An 18,900-nucleotide genomic window follows, 5' to 3' on the forward strand; every position below is an offset into this window, starting at 1 on the left:
GACTACATGATTACTGTAATAAATGTGTTCATTCAAGGTTTTTTCCCTTACTTTCCTGTATATTCACTACTGCTCAAAAGTTTGTCAGTAAGATTTTTTAAAAGGGTCATATAATGGATTTTTTTATATATATTTTAATATGTTCCCATATTTAATATGTTCCCTACGGAAGAGGATTAGGGCTAAGCAATAATAAAAAAATAAAACCATCTCGAGATTAAAGTTGTTAAATTTCGAGAAAAAACTCCTTAAATTCCGCTAAAAAAGTCGAACTAAAATGTTGAGAATAAAGTCATTAAATTACGAGAAAAAAGTCGTTAAATTATGAGAACAAATTTACGAATTATGAATTATGGGAACAAAATTAACGAATTTGTTCTCGTAATTTAACGACTTTATTCTCAATATTTTATCTCGACTTTTTTCTCGAAATTTAACGTCATTTTTCTCATAATTTAATGAATTTGTTCTCGTAATTTAATGACTTTACTCTCAACATTTTATCTCGAATTTTTTCTCGAAATTTAACGGCATTTTTCTCATAATTTAATGAATTTGTTCTCGTAATTTAATGACTTTATTCTCAACATTTTATCTAGAATTTTTTCTCGAAATTTAACGACATTTTTCTCATAATTTAATGAATTTGTTCTAGTAATTTAACAAGTTTTTTCTCGTAATTTAATGACTTTATTCTCAACATTTTATCTCGACTTTTTTCTCGAAATGTAACGAGTTTTTTCTCGTAATTTAATGAGTTTATTCTCAACATTTTATCTCGACTTTTTTCTCAAAATTTAACAAGTTTATTCTCGTAATTTAACGAGTTTATTCTCAACATTTTATCTCGACTTTTTTCTCGAAATTTAACAAGTTTATTCTCGTAATTTATCGAGTTTATTCTCAACATTTTATCTAGACTTTTTTCTCGAAATTTAATGTCATTTTTCTCATAATTTAATTAATTTGTTCTCGTAATTTAATGATTTTATTCTCAACATTTTATCTCGACTTTTTTCTCGAAATTTAACAAGTTTATTTTCGTAATTTAACAAGTTTATTCTCAACATTTTATCTAGACTTTTTTCTCGAAATTTAATGTCATTTTTCTCATAATTTAATTAATTTGTTCTCGTAATTTAATGATTTTATTCTCAACATTTTATCTCAAATTTTTTCTCGACATTTAACGAGTTTTTTTCTCGTAATTTAATGAGTTATTCTCAACATTTTATCTAGACTTTTTTTCGAAATTTAATGTCATTTTTCTCATAATTTAATTAATTTGTTCTCGTAATTTAATGATTTTATTCTCAACATTTTATCTCAAATTTTTTCTCGACATTTAACGAGTTTTTTTCTCGTAATTTAATGAGTTATTCTCAACATTTTATCTAGACTTTTTTCTCGAAAATTTAATGTCATTTTTCTCATAATTGAATTAATTTGTTCTCGTAATTTAATGATTTTATTCTCAACATTTTATCTCGACTTTTTTCTCGAAATTTAACGAGTTTATTCTCAACATTTTATCGCAACTTTTTTCTCGAAATTTAACGAGTTTTTTCTCAAAATTTAACAACTTTAATCTCAAGATGGTTTTATTTTTTTATTATTGCTTGGCCCTAATCCTCTTCCGTAGTTACCATACCCCCCCACCCCCTCCCCCAAATATTTATATGGAACCCTCATTCTGAAACCCGTTTTTAAAAGGCGGGTCCTTTAAGGCTTTAAATATCCTTTAATGGCTACTGTTATGATTGGCTTCCACTCCCTAATGGACGCAAGTAAGTGTTTTGAAAACATTAGCCATATAAAACAGTCATTTTCAGATAGAGCATTATGAAATCATTTCCTTTCATAATGCTCGGTTTTGTAATAGAGCTGCTGTCAGATCCAATACAGCTAATTGCTTCATCTTTCAACAAAAGTTTCTTTGCGAACTCTCCATTACACTGTGCCTTGTCTACAAAAAAAAAAAAAAATGCTCTGAACAAACATATAATCCTCTGACGCAATCAAAATAAACCATTCACTCGTTTCCGAGATTGGAATGAAGTCTGTATATAGACGCAAAGGAGCTGTATAAACTGTACGCGTCAAAGTGAATGTTCTTCCACTCTTCCATTTGTTCTGTTGTCGACAGGCTCAAGCATGTAGACTCTAGAGTATGTCATAAACTGAATGCGCATCTGTATCCAGTGTAGACAGTGTCACTGATTATAATGGGTTCTTTTTGCTTTTGAAGCGACGCTCGCATCCAGTTTAGGCAAATGTTAGCCCTTAAGCGACTGAGCGCCAGTGCATGGGGCCTATAGTTAGTGTGATGATGTATAACTATTCACTGACATCTTGCTCTGGAGGCAGTCCCATGCAAATGTATTTGACTGTATAACATCACAGATCCTGCAACATCCAAACAGTCTGTTTTTGGAGCTTGATTAAATAAATACAGTGACCTCCACAATTATTAGCAACCTTAGTAATTATGAGCAAAGGTGGCTGTGAAAATAAATCTGCATTGTTTATCCTTTTGATCTTTCATTCAAAAAATTCACAAAATTTATTGAAGGAAAAGAATTGAAAGTGGGGGGAAAATCACATTATGAAATAAATGTTTTTCTCCAAAACACGTTGGCCACAATTATTGGCACCCTTTTATTCAAAACTTTTTGCAACCTCCTTTTGCCAAAATAACAGTTCTGAGTCGTCTTCTATAACACCTGACGAGATCAGAGACCATTCCTTCATACAGAATCTCTCCAGATCCTTCAGATTCCCAGCTCCATGTTGGTGCTTCTTCTCTTCAGTTCACTCCACTTATTTTCTATAGGGTTCAGGTCAGGGGACTGAGATGGTCATGGCAGAAGCTTCATTTTGTGCTCAGTGACACATTTTTGTGTTGGTTTTGATGTTTGTTTTGGATTATTGCCCTGATGGAAGATCCAACCATGGCCCATTATTGGATTTCTAGCAGAAGCGGTCAGGTTTTCATTTTTTAATCTGTTGGTATTTACTAAAATCCATGATACCATATATCTGATCAAGATGTCCAGGACCTCCAGCAGAAAAATAGGCCCACAACATTAAAGATCCAGCAGTATATTTAACTGTGGGCATGGGGGACTTTTTATACATGTGTGCACCAAACCCATCTGGTGTGTTTGCTGCCAAAAAGCTCTTATTTTAGTTTCATCTGACCATAGAAGCCAGTCCCGTTTGAAGTTCCAGTCTTGTCTGACAAATGAATATGCTGGAGATTCTGGATGAGAGCAGAGGATTTTTCTTGAAACCCTCCTTTTTTTGCCTCAATTTTCGTGACGTTGGTTCAACTTTGTTTTTTAAATCAGAAGAACGAAATAGCTCAGAAAAACTAAAAAATATCCAATTTTCACTTAATAATAAACAAATCGAGTACTATTGTTGTTTTCAATGATGTGCAACCTGTACATATCTGTTAACATCTCAAAAAATGTGTTTCAGCGTTTCATGACCCTTTAATGTTTTCTATTTTTATATATTTTAAAATGTAAATGTCTTTTCTGTCACTTTTGATTAATCTTACTGACCCCAAACGTTTGAATGGTAATGTATATGTTGAATTGATTTTTTTTTTTTTATCTTCACAGATCAAGTTTAGAAAAGATAAATTGGCTTGAAATGCAAACGCTAACTGTATTGTTTGAAGCCGGCTGAAAATATTTGAGATATGATTTATAGTCCAAACAAACAAAGCTGTGCGCATAAGTTTAATTATTCTTGTAAAACAATTCTGAGTGTTTCAATCATTTCTAAATGCACCTAAATCATACACAAATCAAACCTGTCAAAAGAAACATATTTGCACACACGCTCCCACACATAAAGAAACTCATTCCCGCACCCATAAAGTCAAGACTACATCTCTACACACACACACCCACACACACATTCAAAGTTTTGACAAAGATTATTTTTTTTTTTTTACATTGAACTACAAAATCAAATCCTGGACATTAATAGCAATAAAATATCTTACAATATTTAGAATTATTCCCAGAATTCTTTGCACTTTTAGAAACATGTCCATTATGTCTAAATTATTTTTGCTATATTACCGTACAGTAATTTTTCAAGCAAAGCAGTTGTTTTGTGCCTGTCTGAAATCATGCATCCTTTATATCGGTGAAATTCACTCAAAGTCTTTCATTAAAGCTTAAAGGGTCACCTCCGAGCTGAAAGAGAGGTGTAACAGTAGGCGTAAAAGAGAAATCACAAAACTCTGTCCACAAATTAAATACCACTGATCCTTTTAGCTTAAACACATTTGAATCATCTTTTTGTGCCAGTAGGCGGAGCAATGTGGAATCAAACAAACAACATTTGAAGACCCTGCCTGACACTACATCAGTGTGATTTCACAAAATTATCTGCACAAAATTTGTTGTCTTTTGTGTTTTTTGCCCCCCGTTTCTCTTTATTCCTCCATCATCCCATTCCTGCTGTGATGGCACCATCTACCTCTGACGTCATCAACAGCCTTTTGTTTTCATCTCCACCACATCCACGTTCATCCTTTCTCTGTCTTTGTCCAGAGGGTGGTTCTGCGCGTGTTCCCACAAACGTATGGCGCCATCCCACTGAGCGAACATGAAAGAGAAAAAAAAAACAGCAATGAGTTCAGTGTTGATGCACAACTTTAAAAAAAAAAAATGTATATGTATAATATTTAGGCTGCATCTAATGATTATTCTGATCAATTATCCCCCCTTCCCCATAATCGAATGATTATTTCTGCAATTAATCTATTGATGATTTTCTGATAGTCAATTAATCCTGAAGTATTACAGTATAAAGCATCAAAGATGGTGATGTCCTTCCTGGTGTTATGGTCCATAACACCAGGAAGTTTTATCACAATGGACAGCACGTTATTAAATAAATAAGCCACGCGCTTCGCAGCTTGCACTCACGGCAGCTCTGGTGGATCTTCGGATGATCGCAAATCATCTCCCTGAGTAAATTAACCCCTCATGATTATACAGTTCAGTGTGGCTCTCACATTATATGATGTGACACTATTTGTCTAATGCGGTTCCGTTCAGTCAGCACAGGTTTATTGAGAATGCAGTTGTGAGTCCTGAAGATGCACAGGTGTCAGTACGGTTATAGAATGCGGTTGTAAATAGCAGGGCCGCCCCTTAATAGTCGACTTAACGTTAATTAACGAGAAGAGGCTCTTAATCGACCAAATTCATTGGTTAATCACAGAATAAAAAAAAAAAAATTGGCAAAGTCATGCAGTCCGTGATGGACAGATCATTAACATGGCTGGTCCATGTGGTAATTATGTCAGGCAGGAAAACCAATCGTTCACCAACCTAATATTAATCGTGTGGCTTATCATATCAAATATCTTTTTTAATCACTTTACATGGCCGGTCACTCAAATGTTAACCTAGATAAATGTTTGCTACTATTAGGTGCATATCCAAGTGTTTGTGTGGAGTGTGGAAGCTAAATTAGTACCAAGCTTACTGCACGCTTAAAGGGTTAGTTCACCCAAAAATGAAATTTATGTCATTTATTACTCACCCTCATGTTGTTCCAAAGCTGTAAAACCTTTGTTCATCTTCGGAATACAAATTAAGGTATTCTCATGAAATCCGAGAGCTCTCTGACTCCTTAACAGACAGCAGTTTTCAGTACCGCTTTCAAGGTCCAGAAAGGTACTTAAGACATTGTTAAAATAGTCCATGTGACTGCAGTGGTTCAACCTTATCTTTATGAAGCGACGAGAATATATTTTGTGCGCAAAAACGAAACAAAAATAAATACTTTATTCAACAATATCTTCTCTTCTGTGTAATTCTCATTCACTGTTTATGTTCGGTGCTTCCAGGTTCTACATCTGAATGGTGGCTCGCTATTGGCAGACGGTGTTCACGTGATGCTGACGCAGGAGCCAGCTAATGAGTTGGCATTCTGACGTAGAACCTGAAAGTGCTGAATGTAAACAGCGTATGAGAATGACACAGAGGAGAAGATATTGTTAAATAAACTCGTTATTTTGTCTCGTCGCTTCATAACATTAAGGTTAAATCACTGCAGTCATGTCGACTGTTTTAGTGTTTTCAGTACCTTTTTTGGACCTTGAAAATGGTGGTTAAATTGTGGTCTATTGAGAAATCTCTCAGATTTCATTAAAAATATCTTAATTTGTGTTCCAAAGATGAACAAAGGTCTTATGGGTGTGGAATGACATGAAGGTGAGTAATTAATGACAGAATTTTAATTTTTGGGTGAACTAACCCTTTAACATTTCACTCTAGAGGCGCATCCACTATCCACTATCATCAAGTTAATCTTTGCTGCCGATAATGACTCAGAAATCACTTGTTTATTAATAAAATGTTTAGACAATCTCCTTGCTGTTTCAGACACATTCATAATCACTTTTGCCGGTGTGCTGTGGCAAGCTTTAAGCTTAATTCATATTTTAAAAGCTCATTATTATGTTTTAGTATTTTTCTAAACTTTTGACTAGTCTACGAATGGCTTAAATGAGGGACTACTGGTCGACTAGAAAAATCTTTTTTTGGGGGGGAACCATAGTAAAAAACAAAACTTTGTATGAATGCAACTGTATTAAACGGGTTGCCATACTAGCCATTAGCATCTGCTCTAGGGAGTTATGTTTTGTGAAACATGACAGGGGATTAGTGATGAATGTAAACAGAGACGCGGAAATGCATCCCACGCAAATCAACATATTTTCGCAATCGACTTCATCACTTACATTTCGTAACAGCCCTAATTAAACAGTGGTTTTACTTACAGAGCTGCTGACCATGTTGTTGTGATACGGGTGCCAGCTGACGTCCCTCACACATGCGTCATGATTGGACAATTTGCACACAACACGTCCCGTCAAAACATCGTAGACTACAAAAAAAGATAGGAGGAGGTGAAATTTTGCAGATTTGAATAAGAATATTACACACTTTATGCATTTATTATCAACTTACTGACGATTTTGCCTGTTGAACAGCCTGTGTAAATAAACTTCTGTCCAGTGCTGAACTCAGGGGAAAAGCGGCACCGAATGAGCGTGTGCAAAACCCCATGACCCCTGTAGGTCATCACAGAGGTGTCACCGGTGAGCTTATGCCTCTTTAGTGCTGCAGGGCAACAAAATAACAAGTGAAAACAGGTGCTTTGTGTTTATGTGTACAATTAAGGTTGAAAATAAACCAGTTTCAAGCATGTTAAAGTCCCACTGTAGTCAATTTTATCCTTTAAAACTCATCTGTGATCACTAAAATTACATATTTAAACATTTTTTCCTGTGAAAAAAACTTTTCTTTGTGCCTTAAAAAAGCTTGAACGTAACTATACCCTTGGCTCATTTAATATCCATGGATCAATAAATATGCAAATTAGCCCCGCCTCCACTCACTCACGCAGCTCAGAGATGAACTCGCTTAACTTACTGAGCTAAACGCTGCACAATCGCTTTTTACAACACTGGACACATAACAGTAATTAATACGATCAGCCTTTTGCTTGACTATGTTATCAAACAGCTAATAACGGGGTGCTAATGTTACACAAACCATTTTCCGTTCGATATCTGCCGTCAAACAATCAGTATCCTTAGAAACACTTTGAACAACTCAGAACGTCATTGGAGAAAGGCATATAGTTCATCATAACATCGTAATATACATCATACACCCACCATATTGCTAAATCTACACGATTTTTCATATCAACAGAAAAATATACTGGGATAACATGGCTTCTCTCAAGACTCCCCTGCTAATTCGCTGTTAATGATATGCTAAAGCCCGCCGCCACGTTGACGTGATTGACTACAAGGTAGTTTGTGACGTCAGAAACACCAGTGATTTCAAACCGCAGATCTTTTTTTTCACTGCAGTTTTAAAGAGAAAATAATCAGCAATGGTTTTGACTTATGAATTGGTCTAAAAGCATATTAAAAACACCACCTAGACATATAAACAACATTAAAAACTTGTTTTTCGCCACTGGGGGTCTTTAACACACCTCTCTGGGGAACCTGCTGCCAGCGGTAGTCCCAGTTCTGTTGTGTGACAGCGAGTCGTGAGGCTGCGAGTCCCTCTTTGGGTGAAAACTTCCTAACGTCCCACAGCTTAATGGTCTGATCTTTGGAGTTGCTGATCAAGTATCGAGCGTCGCCCTTCAGGACAACAGAAATGCTGCTTAAAAAGTGCTTGAAGGGAAGCAACTAATGGACTGCAATTATATTTAGGGGACAATAACGGATATTCTGCAACTGTACAATCAGCTTTACCTAGATTTGACCCTTTTTGATAACAGTCCTGCTCTTTAACTGTTTAATTACCTTTAACTTGTTCGCTGTGACATACACTACATGGCCAAAAGTATCTGAACACCCACTGTTTGTTTTAATATTAGGTAGTTATACAAAAGGCTTCTCTGCTATCTCAAGTGTACATTTATGAAGGACTAGGACCACTTAAAAATAAAATGCATAAATCATTGGAATCATTGCATTTTGATAGTATGACAGTTTGGATTTCTATTATACCTTGCTGTGTATGAAGGTGATTCCATCTCTGTGTCCAGCCAGTTGACCCACAGGCTGTGGTCTGTCTTCTCTGAGTGTACGTCTGTCCCATACTTTACACACAGCATCATCACTGCCTGAGAACAGCAGCTGCGATGAACTATCTGCAAATGCTACAGCATTCACATCATCCTCATGAGCGTCAATCTGAAAGACGTACAGAGAGAAAAAAGAAATACACATGAGTCATTCTACAGAGGGCAATGTCTGGATAATGTTCTCACTAAATCTATCATGCTTATCAATGATCACATTCAGTTCAGAGCAATAAACCTTTGCTTTGATGCACTGAGATCAGGAAGCTGTAAAGATTATGCAAGAAATAAGGTCACAGGATGGCAGAGATGTATGACAGGTTGACAGAAGAATTAACTTATTTTGATGAAGAAATAATGATCCATTAGAAGGTAAAAATCTTGCACATTAATCCAAGGAAAAAAAATGTTTAGATGCCAATGAAAGAGAAAAAGTAAGAAGTGCAGCAGGTGGAAAGGTGACAAAACTTTTACTAATTTACTAATTATGGGGCTCTTGTCACTTTTTAATAAATAGAAATATTTTTATAAGAATTTGCAGGTTTTGTATTCTTCTACGACTGTAAAACATGTGAACCATACCTTTAGAGTTCTCTTGTTTTGTTCGCGATCAAACACATACAGGCAGCCATCGTTTGCACTGTTTGATAGAGATAAAAGGTATCTTAGGGAGAGTATACAAAATTTTTAACATACACTTTATATTTTTTCTTGTAAGGTAGGTAGTTATTATGCCTGTTAATAGATAGATGGATAGATACATACATACATACACTCACAATAGTGAAAATTGAAAATCCAAAACAAGTTTATATAAGTTAGAAAAAAAGTATCCAGATATAAACAGTAATTTTGAGTTAGTAATGGACTTTAAGTATGAAGGCCATAGTGAAAGATACTGACCCGCCTAAAATCTCTTTTCCATCTGTGGACGCTGTCAGTGAGAAAACACAGAATCTCCGTTCATCAGGACTGAAAGAAGAAAAGACACCCGTCAACATCAGCAACACTGAACATGAGTAACTTTTTTATATTGAAATATAAACATAAAAACTCATTTCCATTCACACAGCTCTACCTTACTTGGGGATGAACAGAGAAAGACCAAACCTCTAAAAGCGTAATATTACAGTTATCACAGCATTATCACAGCATAGTCACTAAATGTCATGCAATGCAGAGAAGACATCAAAATGGTAATGTGAATTTAATGGGAGAGGCAGAAAGACACGCTGGAAAAGTCATCTATTGGCATTATTAGCAAATCTGAGTGCCGTTATAACACTTTAATTACAATTTAAATATCGGAGGGTTGCTGTTATTTTTACATATTGAGATTCAACAAATACCTTTTATTATTTTTATTAACCTGAAGTGTGTTATTTATGCAACACTTCACTTTGCCAGCATGTTCAGTTTTGGTTATCTCACAGTCATGTGATGGTTGTAGTGAATGGTCATGGAAATCTGTTCTACTGTCTGTCATTCACATGAAGAGGAAGCATACAGGTGATTACCTGAATTTGAATGCTATAATGTACTATGAGGAAACACTAACTTGAGGTCCAGAGCGGTGTGTGTTTCATTGTCTCCATCTACACTGCACACATGTACTAAAGAGAGAGAGAGAGAGAGAGAGAGAGAGAGCACAGATGCAGTGCATTAGAACAGTCAATGACAGTAGTGCCAACAAAACAGTTTAATTGACCTGTCCCTGTCTTACTGTAGTCAGACCAACTGGAGTAGAGCACACAACGTGCATCAGGTGTAAAACACACATCCAGAATGCTCCAGCCCACGTCTCTGGCCTTCACCGTCTTCTTTAGAGCAAAACGGCCCCTACTAGTATCATATAACCTGATATTCTGGTCTATAAAAAAGAGACAGAAAAAAGAGGGTATAAGACATGCACTATAACTCAAAAGTTTGGGGTCAGTAAGATTTTTTTTAAAAATGTTTTTGAAAGAGGTCTCTTAAGTCAGTCTCCCTGTAGTCAATAATTTTATCCCTTAAAACTCATCTTTGATCACCAAAATGACACATTTTTTCCCTGTGAAACAAATTTGCTCATGACTTAAAATGTAACTCTACATCCTTGCTTCATTTAGTATATCCAAATCTATGAATATGCTAATTAGCCCCGCCTCTACACACTCGCACAAGCTTTTTACAACGTTGGACACATAACGGTAATTAATGATTAGCCTTTTGCTTGACTATATTTTCAAACAGTTAAACTAGAAAATTAAAATTAAACTAAAGAGATGGAACAAGAACAATAAAATACCACAGTCTGCAACAACAACAGACATTGATAAGCACTGATGTGAAAGGGTTATGAGACAGCTGCAACTTTAGTTTGAAAAAATACAAAGACATTTTATCAGTCATAACTTCTGGAGAAAAATAGCGCAGACACTGGACAAAGATGAAACTTTCTAGAGTGCATGCGCATTTGACTATAAGCATATGCTAGTGTACGCATTAAAAAAAAAAATGTAAAAAAAAGTATACTTTGGCCTTTATGCTTTTGGGCTTACCAAAGCTGCATTTATTTGATCAAAACACAGTAAAAACAGTAATATTGTGACAAATTATTACAATTTAAAATAACTTTTTTTCTATTTTAATATATTTGTATAATGTAATTTATTCCTTTGATAGCAAATTTTCAGCAGTTTTCAGTTTCACATGATCCTTCACAAATCATTCTAATATGCTGATTTGAAGCACAAGAAACATTTCTTATTATTATCAATGTTGAAAACAGTTCTGGGTTGTGAAAACAGTTGTGTGCTGCTTAATATTTTTGTGGATTGTTCAGGATTATTACATGAGTATAAAGTTTATATGAAAGTAACATTATAAATGTCTTTACTGTCACTTTTGGTCAATTTAATGCATCCTTTTTTAATAAAAGTTTTCTTTTATTAAAAATTCCAAACTTTTGAACGGTAGTGTAAATTAACTCAAATTAAAGAAAGAAAAAAAGACAGAAACATTTACCCTACACGACTTTAGTAGAGATTTGTTATGAATTTGAACATGTTTGAGATGTGCATTTGGAAAATACTAAGCATAGAAAATAAACACTAATAACAAAGTTCCAGTTTCACCTTGGCATGCAGACAGGAACATGTTTCCCTCATCACTATAGAGTCCACAAAAGACTTTCTGCTGATAAGTGTCCTTGTATACCACATGATTGGGCAAGAAACTATGAAGAAATAAATTTGTATTACTACATGTATGCAAAGATTGATCAGTTTTAGAAGCAGAAAGAAAAAAAATCTCCCTATTTGAAATGTAAAAAACATCTGTGCCAGTGTATCTCTGAGTAGCATTTAAATGTTTAAAATATGCACTATTATTGTTGTAGCATAGCATTTATAATACACTTACTGTGAACGGATACGGCTGCACTCTCCATGAGAAAAACCTGACCCACGACAACGTCCCTGTTCCCGCTTCAAAAAGAAAAATACATTATAGAAAATTGCACACTTCTGAACACAACTATGCATATTTTTTGATCATCTGGCTGCAGTCACATGTGAAAATATAAATTTCCTCAAATCTATAATAAAAAGTAAAACAGCTGATAGCTAAAATAACTCAGACTCTTTGTATTGTTAGTATAAATAAACTGCAAATGAAAGATACACAGATATAGACACATCTTACCTCTGCCAGCATATGTGTGAAACTGTATCTGCCCTTTAAGCCTGAGGAAGCAGTGGCAAGCAGAATCTGAGTGCGGATCTCACTGCGGTCCACTTCCTGTGTGTCTGGTTGGGCATCCACTGAGTGAGAATAAATAAGACAAAGTAAATTACCACAAAAGTGTGTATTCAATGGCACTGTTTCTCACTTTTATAGACTGAAAATTAGGCTAAAGAGGCTGTTGGTTCTTTTAGATACTTTATATTAAGGGTTGAATATCTCCTTGCAGATGATCCTTACTTTTCTAAATAACAATGAAGACTGGAATGAACTCAGAGATACACAAGCTTCCAGTATAGTATTTGCATCAGCAATAATCAATAGCAGCAGTGTAGCAGATTTAATTTACTGTAATTGCACAGTCTTTTGTGCAATTTCCATGCACTGAGCTGCACCAGTAGTTGCAGTAGCCACTATGGGCTAAATGCAGAGGCAATTTTGTGCATTATACTCACCTGGAGGGTCGTATCGATGTCCTAACCGCCCATCCCAGGCCCCATCGCTGTCTTCGTCAGAGTCTGAATATGACTGCACAAGCTGTAGGCCTGTCGCTCCACTTCCATGGACCAGGCGCACCTGGCCCCTATAGTAAAGAAAAAGGAACACTTCTGAAATATTCATTTGAAAAAATGAGGAAATGGTAGAGTTGCAAAACATGTTTAAAACGCTGCCCTGGGAAAGGTATCTCCACATAAATGTCATGTGGGTTATGTATATTTACCTCCGCAGTAGGTACGCCAGAACTTGAGCTAAGTCAACGTCCTCTTCAGATTCTGACTGTCTTTCTGCCTGTGTGTGACCCGTCTGATTGGAATTCTGGTTGGGTTCTGGTTCTGACTGGTCTGGGTTGTTACCAGAGCCCCGACCGGACATCCCAGAACTGGACTGAGAGCCCATAGACTGATTGTCTGGAAAAATAATTTATTCAGCCATAAGCAATACAGGCAGTCACATTCATGACATTATAAAAAAGCAAGATATAATTCTAGAAATTCCTTTAAGATATTAAACACCAGTAATACTGAATAATATGACATACGCTCAAATAATAATAAAAAAAATTCAGCATCATTATTCTAGTCTGCAGTGTCACATGATCCTTCAGAATTCATTTTAACATGGTGATTTGCTGGTCAAGAATCAGTATTATCAATGTTGAAAATGGTTGTGTTGCTTAAAATGTTTGAGGAAACCATGTTACCTTTTTTCAGGATTCATTGATGAACAGAAAGTTCAATAGAACAGTATTTAAACTGAAATCTTTTGTAACATTATAAATGTTTTTACTGTCACTTTTGATCAGTTTAATACTTGCTGAATAAAAGCATTATTTTCATCCTAAAAAAAATTCTTAATAACTCCAAACTTTTGGTCAATAGTGTATATGTGCTTAAATTAGTGCCATAAAAGATAGATTCATTCACATTACAGGACTTAAGTAAGACTTAGTTATGCATTTTAACATGTCTGAGATGTGGAAAATACTAAGCATAAAAAATTATATATAAAAACAGCAAGATAAGGAAGCAAGATATGTTGTAAATAATACTAGGATTTCCTTAAATATATCGAACACCATCTTTTAGTAATACTGTAAATAATATGACATATACCCAAGATACCTGTCTGTCCAAACAGTTGTGATGAACATGTCACAATGCATTAATTGAGAGGTCGGTCAGTATGTTTGCCTTGAGAAATTATAACATTAAACGGGCGATTTAAATGAGGTAAATACATGTTGACATGCAGCTGATAAAAGGCTGTGATGTAACTGACAGCCGACTCTGCTAAAATGACAGGCTAGAACTGAAAACAGCAAATGACATGGGGCGATCACTTCACATAATGGTTTCATATTTACAAACTAACAGTTTAAAAAAGCAAAATACATAAAAAGCTCCTAATTACACTAAATATACACCCCAAATAACCCTTTGTTTATAAGTTAGCGCTCACGCTAGCACACTGTGTAAGCGACCTACAAAAGAGAGACACCCACCAATAAATTGATAACAGCGCTTTGACAGCTCTTTTACTCCGTTAGTTTCTTCCTGCAGACCTCGGTAAATAACCACAAAATAGTGCTGTCAAAAATTAAGCTTGTAAACGTGGGAGTTCAGTATGCGGAGCGCTTCTCTTTCCCTGAGTTGTTTTCAAGATTCTCCTGGTTCGTAACGCGCCATGTTGTTTACGATCTCGAGACTCGCCTTCCTCTGGTCACGTGACGTACATACGCTCTCCAACCGAACAAATACATTATAATAGATTAAAACACAAACCACTACAGTAAAAATTCCACTAATGGGGCAACTTACAAGCCAATCATCCTCGACATCATTGCCATAGCAGCTTCCATAGGGCTTCGTGTGGTTAATGTCAACACTGACATGGGCAGCCCTAATCAGGCAATGTGGAAAGCCTTTGGAGTGGACCACAAAGAAACATCTGTCCCACATCCAGCAAGACCAGAAAGGAGGCTATACTACTTCATGCCAGATGTCCCACATCTAGTGAAGAGCTTGAAGAGTTGCCTTAGTTTGTGGACTGCTAACAGGAATGGCAAGCTCCACCAGTTTGGTCATCACTAATAAGCCGTGATGTTGAGAACAAAGAAACAGAGTCAGGCTGCAATTCAGCTCCACAGTAGGACTGCCCTGTTTACCAAAATATAGTCTAGTTTCAGGTGTATTTCTTTATGCACAAGGAACTGATGGATTAAATTTTTTTCTGGGAAATTAAATTTAGGGCCGGTTTAGAGCCTAGACCTAGAATAAAATGGGCCTTTAAACCAGATTAACAGAAATCTGCTTTCCCTGTCATGGTTTTAAATAGTCCTAGACTTAGTCTAGTCCAGAGTATAATAAACTGATCTACTCCAGGACTAAATTGAGGCTTAAATTAAACCTACCAGGAGGCAGGTTTAACTTCAGATTAACATTGTGTTTCAAAGAAGATGCATGTATTACTTGGATATATATCAATATCGATATATATATGTGTGTGTGTGTATATATATATATATATATATATATATATATATTGATGCTGTTCACTTTATTTAAATTTATTTTAATTTAACGCCATTGTTTCTGGTTCAAATGTGATTGCTTCATGTTAAATTGACTTGAAATGGTTACTAGAACTCACTTGATGTTTTCATTTTGAAATAACATGTTTCAGTCTAGTAACCCAATCAAACAGGACTTTCACTTCCCATCAAGCTTTGCACCGGGCTAAATTGGGAGTGCTATTTTATGCATTTTTTAGAAAGATGAGAATATGGAGAGGCTTTTTACTGTTTAATGTTCTATTATGTAAAAGTTTTTGTTATGTTAATGTTTTTTAGAGATTACCCTTATGGTGAAGTGTTGAGCTTGTGCAAACAAAAGCATTTATAATTATATATAGAGAATTCATTTTTTAAATAGAATTCATTACAAACAGATTTATTTTTTTCCACAGCTGATGTATTTTGCTTGCTTTAAAAGAAATGTCTCTTGTTTAGTTAATTCTTTTTTCTTTTTTTTATTGCAGTCTTTTTCTGCGTCCATTGTTTCCTCGGATTTGCTTCTCAGTTCCATGAAATTTTAAGGTCTTCTTGGTTCATTCCATGTTTTACAGGCAACCTCTCATGCTAATTCAGTTTAGTACAGTTGGTTTGAAATTAATCTGGTTTATTTTAATTCAGGACTCCATAGTCCAGGTTTTAGTAATCTGTGTTTCAGAAAGCCATTTTTTTAAGCCACGATTAACTATTCTAGATTAAGGCCTACTCCTGGCTTAATTTAAACCCTGTCTGGGAAACCGCCCCTATAACCAATAATAGTAAGTATTATAGGAGAAACCGTATCTAAATGTATTATTTATATAGACTTTATATTAGGCCTTTTAATAGAAATGTTAGTAGCTGATTCTGTTTCCAGTACAGGTACAATTTGCACCATCTGCTGGCCATTTTTGCTATTGGCTCTTAGATGTCATTGACCTATAATATAAAATATCCGTTTTCATTTGGATGGTATTGTTTTTATGTAAAAGTTCAGGAAAATTCAATACCATGTTGTGTTTTTGACATTTGCTTCTCAAGGTACTTACAAATTAACTAACTCCGCAGTGTGTGTTTGGACTTTTCTGAGCTTACCTTTGTTAGAATTACTTGTATCAATACATTAACATTACACAATCATTTCAACTTATTTTAATACATTTGTAATGTTTCTGAAGATTATTCTCCTGTCTGTGTAATTAAACATTGGTGGTGCATTACATTCACCAAAAGTTTGGGGACTTTTAATTATGAACCACATTTTTGAACCGGAAGTATTCCGTTTTATCCAGCGCCTGTATGTCTCAAGTTGTTTTACTGTTTTAAATTCGTGGTAAGTGTGATATAGATTTGTATATAATATTATTAATTGATCCCCTCAGAAAAGAAACGATACGATATTGCGATTTATAGTTTTCAAAATTATTTGTAAAAAATCTGTTATTTACTGTTGAGACCGTGACAGTGTTTTTCTATGAGACTGATTTAGAAACAAGAACAAATATGAAATTACCAAGTACAGCAAAAAGACAATAATTACACAAACTAGTCAATATTTTGGGAGAACTTAGAGGGGTTTTGTTTACTATTCACGCGTCAATATGGATTCAGCCTCGTCATCATATAATATCTCACAATTTTGTGTTTTTTTCTAAGCTTTCTATTTCTCGCTCCTTTTCATATTTTGACCTATAATAATTTATCTGTTTTCCTATGCAATACACCATAAGCCTAATGTTTTGTTCTGTTGTTTGCAGGAATAATACAGTGCCTGTGAAACAATGGGTTTGTATTGGAATTTTACTTATTTGCAAATAGGAAATTGTAACATCTCCATCAGCTCGTGTGCTATTTGCAGATGATTTATTTTAATGATTGGAACCTCATCAAATTATTATTTATCCTTATTCTTGTCCAAATGATCTGTTCAATTTGCTCATATGCATTAGTCTGTTTAGCTTCCATTTGCTTGTGTCTTTTTCACCTAAAAAAAATTCAAATAACATTTTCCAGCAGATGTTGAAGAGAGGACTTATGGCGGTTGTGAGGGCCCAGATGCCATGTATGTAAAGCTGATCTCTTCAGATGGGCACGAGTTTATTGTGAAGCGAGAGCATGCGTTAACCTCTGGCACAATCAAGGCTATGCTGAGTGGACCTGGTGAGTATGAAACAAGTGTTGCAATTATGAAACAGCATTTGTTTATTGTGGGTTTTTGCCATCACTCAAATTGTTTATGATATTTGAATAGGAGGAGGAAACTCTAACAATTTGCATGTTTACTTTAAGGTCAGTTTGCTGAAAATGAAACCAATGAGGTGAACTTCCGGGAGATCCCGTCTCACGTTCTCTCCAAAGTTTGCATGTATTTCACCTATAAGGTGCGCTACACTAACAGCTCAACAGAAATCCCAGAATTCCCCATTGCTCCTGAGATTGCCTTGGAACTGCTCATGGCTGCAAACTTCCTAGACTGTTAGACAGGAATGGAGTATGTGTTATACTGCGACTGACATGACTGTAATTTGTTTGCAATATAGTGTGTATTTATAAAGGTTTTGCTCTGATACATTTTTTTTGTTATGTTGTACTTTGAAATGTCTAGATAAATTGTATTGTATGCAGTGTTTTAAATGTCTTACAATCATTTTGTATTTGCAAGTCTTTTGCAGTTGTCCTAGTCTATATATGGATGAACCAAATATAACACTGTCACATCTCTCAGTGTCTTTGTGTTTTGCCTGGTTTAATATTTACAGCAGGAAAGAATACACAAAATGGTTTGCATTTTTTTTGTAAGACATAGTGAACACGGGGTGAAGGAGAGATCATTTTATATTTATATATACGGTACTGTAAGTTATGGCATGGTTGTAACATTAAAAGGATTGCGATTAAAAAAAAAAAGATATGTCACCCAAAAATAAAAAAATGTTAAGTCGTTCCAAACCCAGATTACTGGCTTTATATTCATTCAAACATTTAAAAATTATTTATATAAATCTATTATTAATAATATTAATTAATATTTAATGAATAATTTAAAAAATACTTCACCAGAAAATAAAATCTATTTCTTAAAAGTCGTTCCAAACCCATGGCTTTTTTTCTGTGACTAATAAAATAGACACTAAAATTTATTAAAACAAATAGATATTTATTCATTATAACTATTCAAAATAAATAAATATTAATAATTAAAAAGAATACTATTTTGAAAGTTTCAAAAAATTACCTTCTTTGTTCTGTGGCAGAATGAGGAAATCATAGGGTTGCCAACTTCTGGAAAGGAAAATAAGGGACACTCAAAGTATTTGTACTGTACCACACAGTGTATGTCATTTCAGTATCTGCAGTTAAGTATGTGTTTAAAAGATGTATAAAAGGTTCTTTTTTGTGACAAACACTTTTGGGTAATTTTGTATCAAAATCAATCAAATTTCAGAAACTTTACCTGCTTTACCCTCTTTCTTCTTCTT

At 34.8% G+C, this 18,900-nt stretch overlaps 2 protein-coding genes across 4 annotated transcripts; one reads left to right on the top strand and one right to left on the bottom strand.

Annotated features, from left to right (window-relative positions):
- Positions 1 to 3,653: 3,653 nt before the first annotated feature.
- Positions 3,654 to 14,967, bottom strand: dcaf11 (ddb1 and cul4 associated factor 11). 2 transcript variants are annotated; one of them, XM_067378436.1, is made up of 15 exons: positions 14,691 to 14,967; positions 13,094 to 13,280; positions 12,828 to 12,955; positions 12,334 to 12,452; positions 12,052 to 12,116; positions 11,766 to 11,866; positions 10,373 to 10,519; positions 10,208 to 10,262; positions 9,553 to 9,621; positions 9,232 to 9,289; positions 8,576 to 8,761; positions 8,050 to 8,203; positions 7,008 to 7,160; positions 6,818 to 6,924; positions 3,654 to 4,619 (listed from the first exon to the last, which is right to left on the bottom strand). In XM_067378436.1, the coding sequence occupies exons 2-15, from the start codon at positions 13,267 to 13,269 to the stop codon at positions 4,512 to 4,514; spliced, it is 1,626 nt and encodes a 541-aa protein (XP_067234537.1). In that variant the 5' UTR covers positions 13,270 to 13,280; positions 14,691 to 14,967; the 3' UTR covers positions 3,654 to 4,511. The 2 variants fall into 2 exon arrangements, with proteins under 2 accessions (XP_067234537.1, XP_067234536.1); XM_067378435.1 differs by lacking the exon at positions 14,691 to 14,967 and adding an exon at positions 14,375 to 14,595 and having other exon boundaries at positions 3,670 to 4,619.
- Positions 14,968 to 16,690: 1,723 nt separating this feature from the next.
- eloca (elongin C paralog a) lies at positions 16,691 to 18,140 on the top strand. 2 transcript variants are annotated; one of them, XM_067378108.1, is made up of 4 exons: positions 16,691 to 16,754; positions 17,179 to 17,206; positions 17,438 to 17,581; positions 17,711 to 18,140. In XM_067378108.1, exons 2-4 carry the CDS (start codon positions 17,203 to 17,205, stop codon positions 17,899 to 17,901), a joined length of 339 nt encoding a protein of 112 aa, XP_067234209.1. In that variant the 5' UTR covers positions 16,691 to 16,754; positions 17,179 to 17,202; the 3' UTR covers positions 17,902 to 18,140. The 2 variants fall into 2 exon arrangements, with proteins under 2 accessions (XP_067234209.1, XP_067234207.1); XM_067378106.1 differs by having other exon boundaries at positions 16,694 to 16,754; positions 17,435 to 17,581.
- The last annotated feature ends 760 nt before the right edge of the window (positions 18,141 to 18,900 follow it).

This window comes from Chanodichthys erythropterus, chromosome 23, assembly GCF_024489055.1.
Source record: "Chanodichthys erythropterus isolate Z2021 chromosome 23, ASM2448905v1, whole genome shotgun sequence".
Classification (NCBI taxonomy): domain Eukaryota; kingdom Metazoa; phylum Chordata; class Actinopteri; order Cypriniformes; family Xenocyprididae; genus Chanodichthys; species Chanodichthys erythropterus.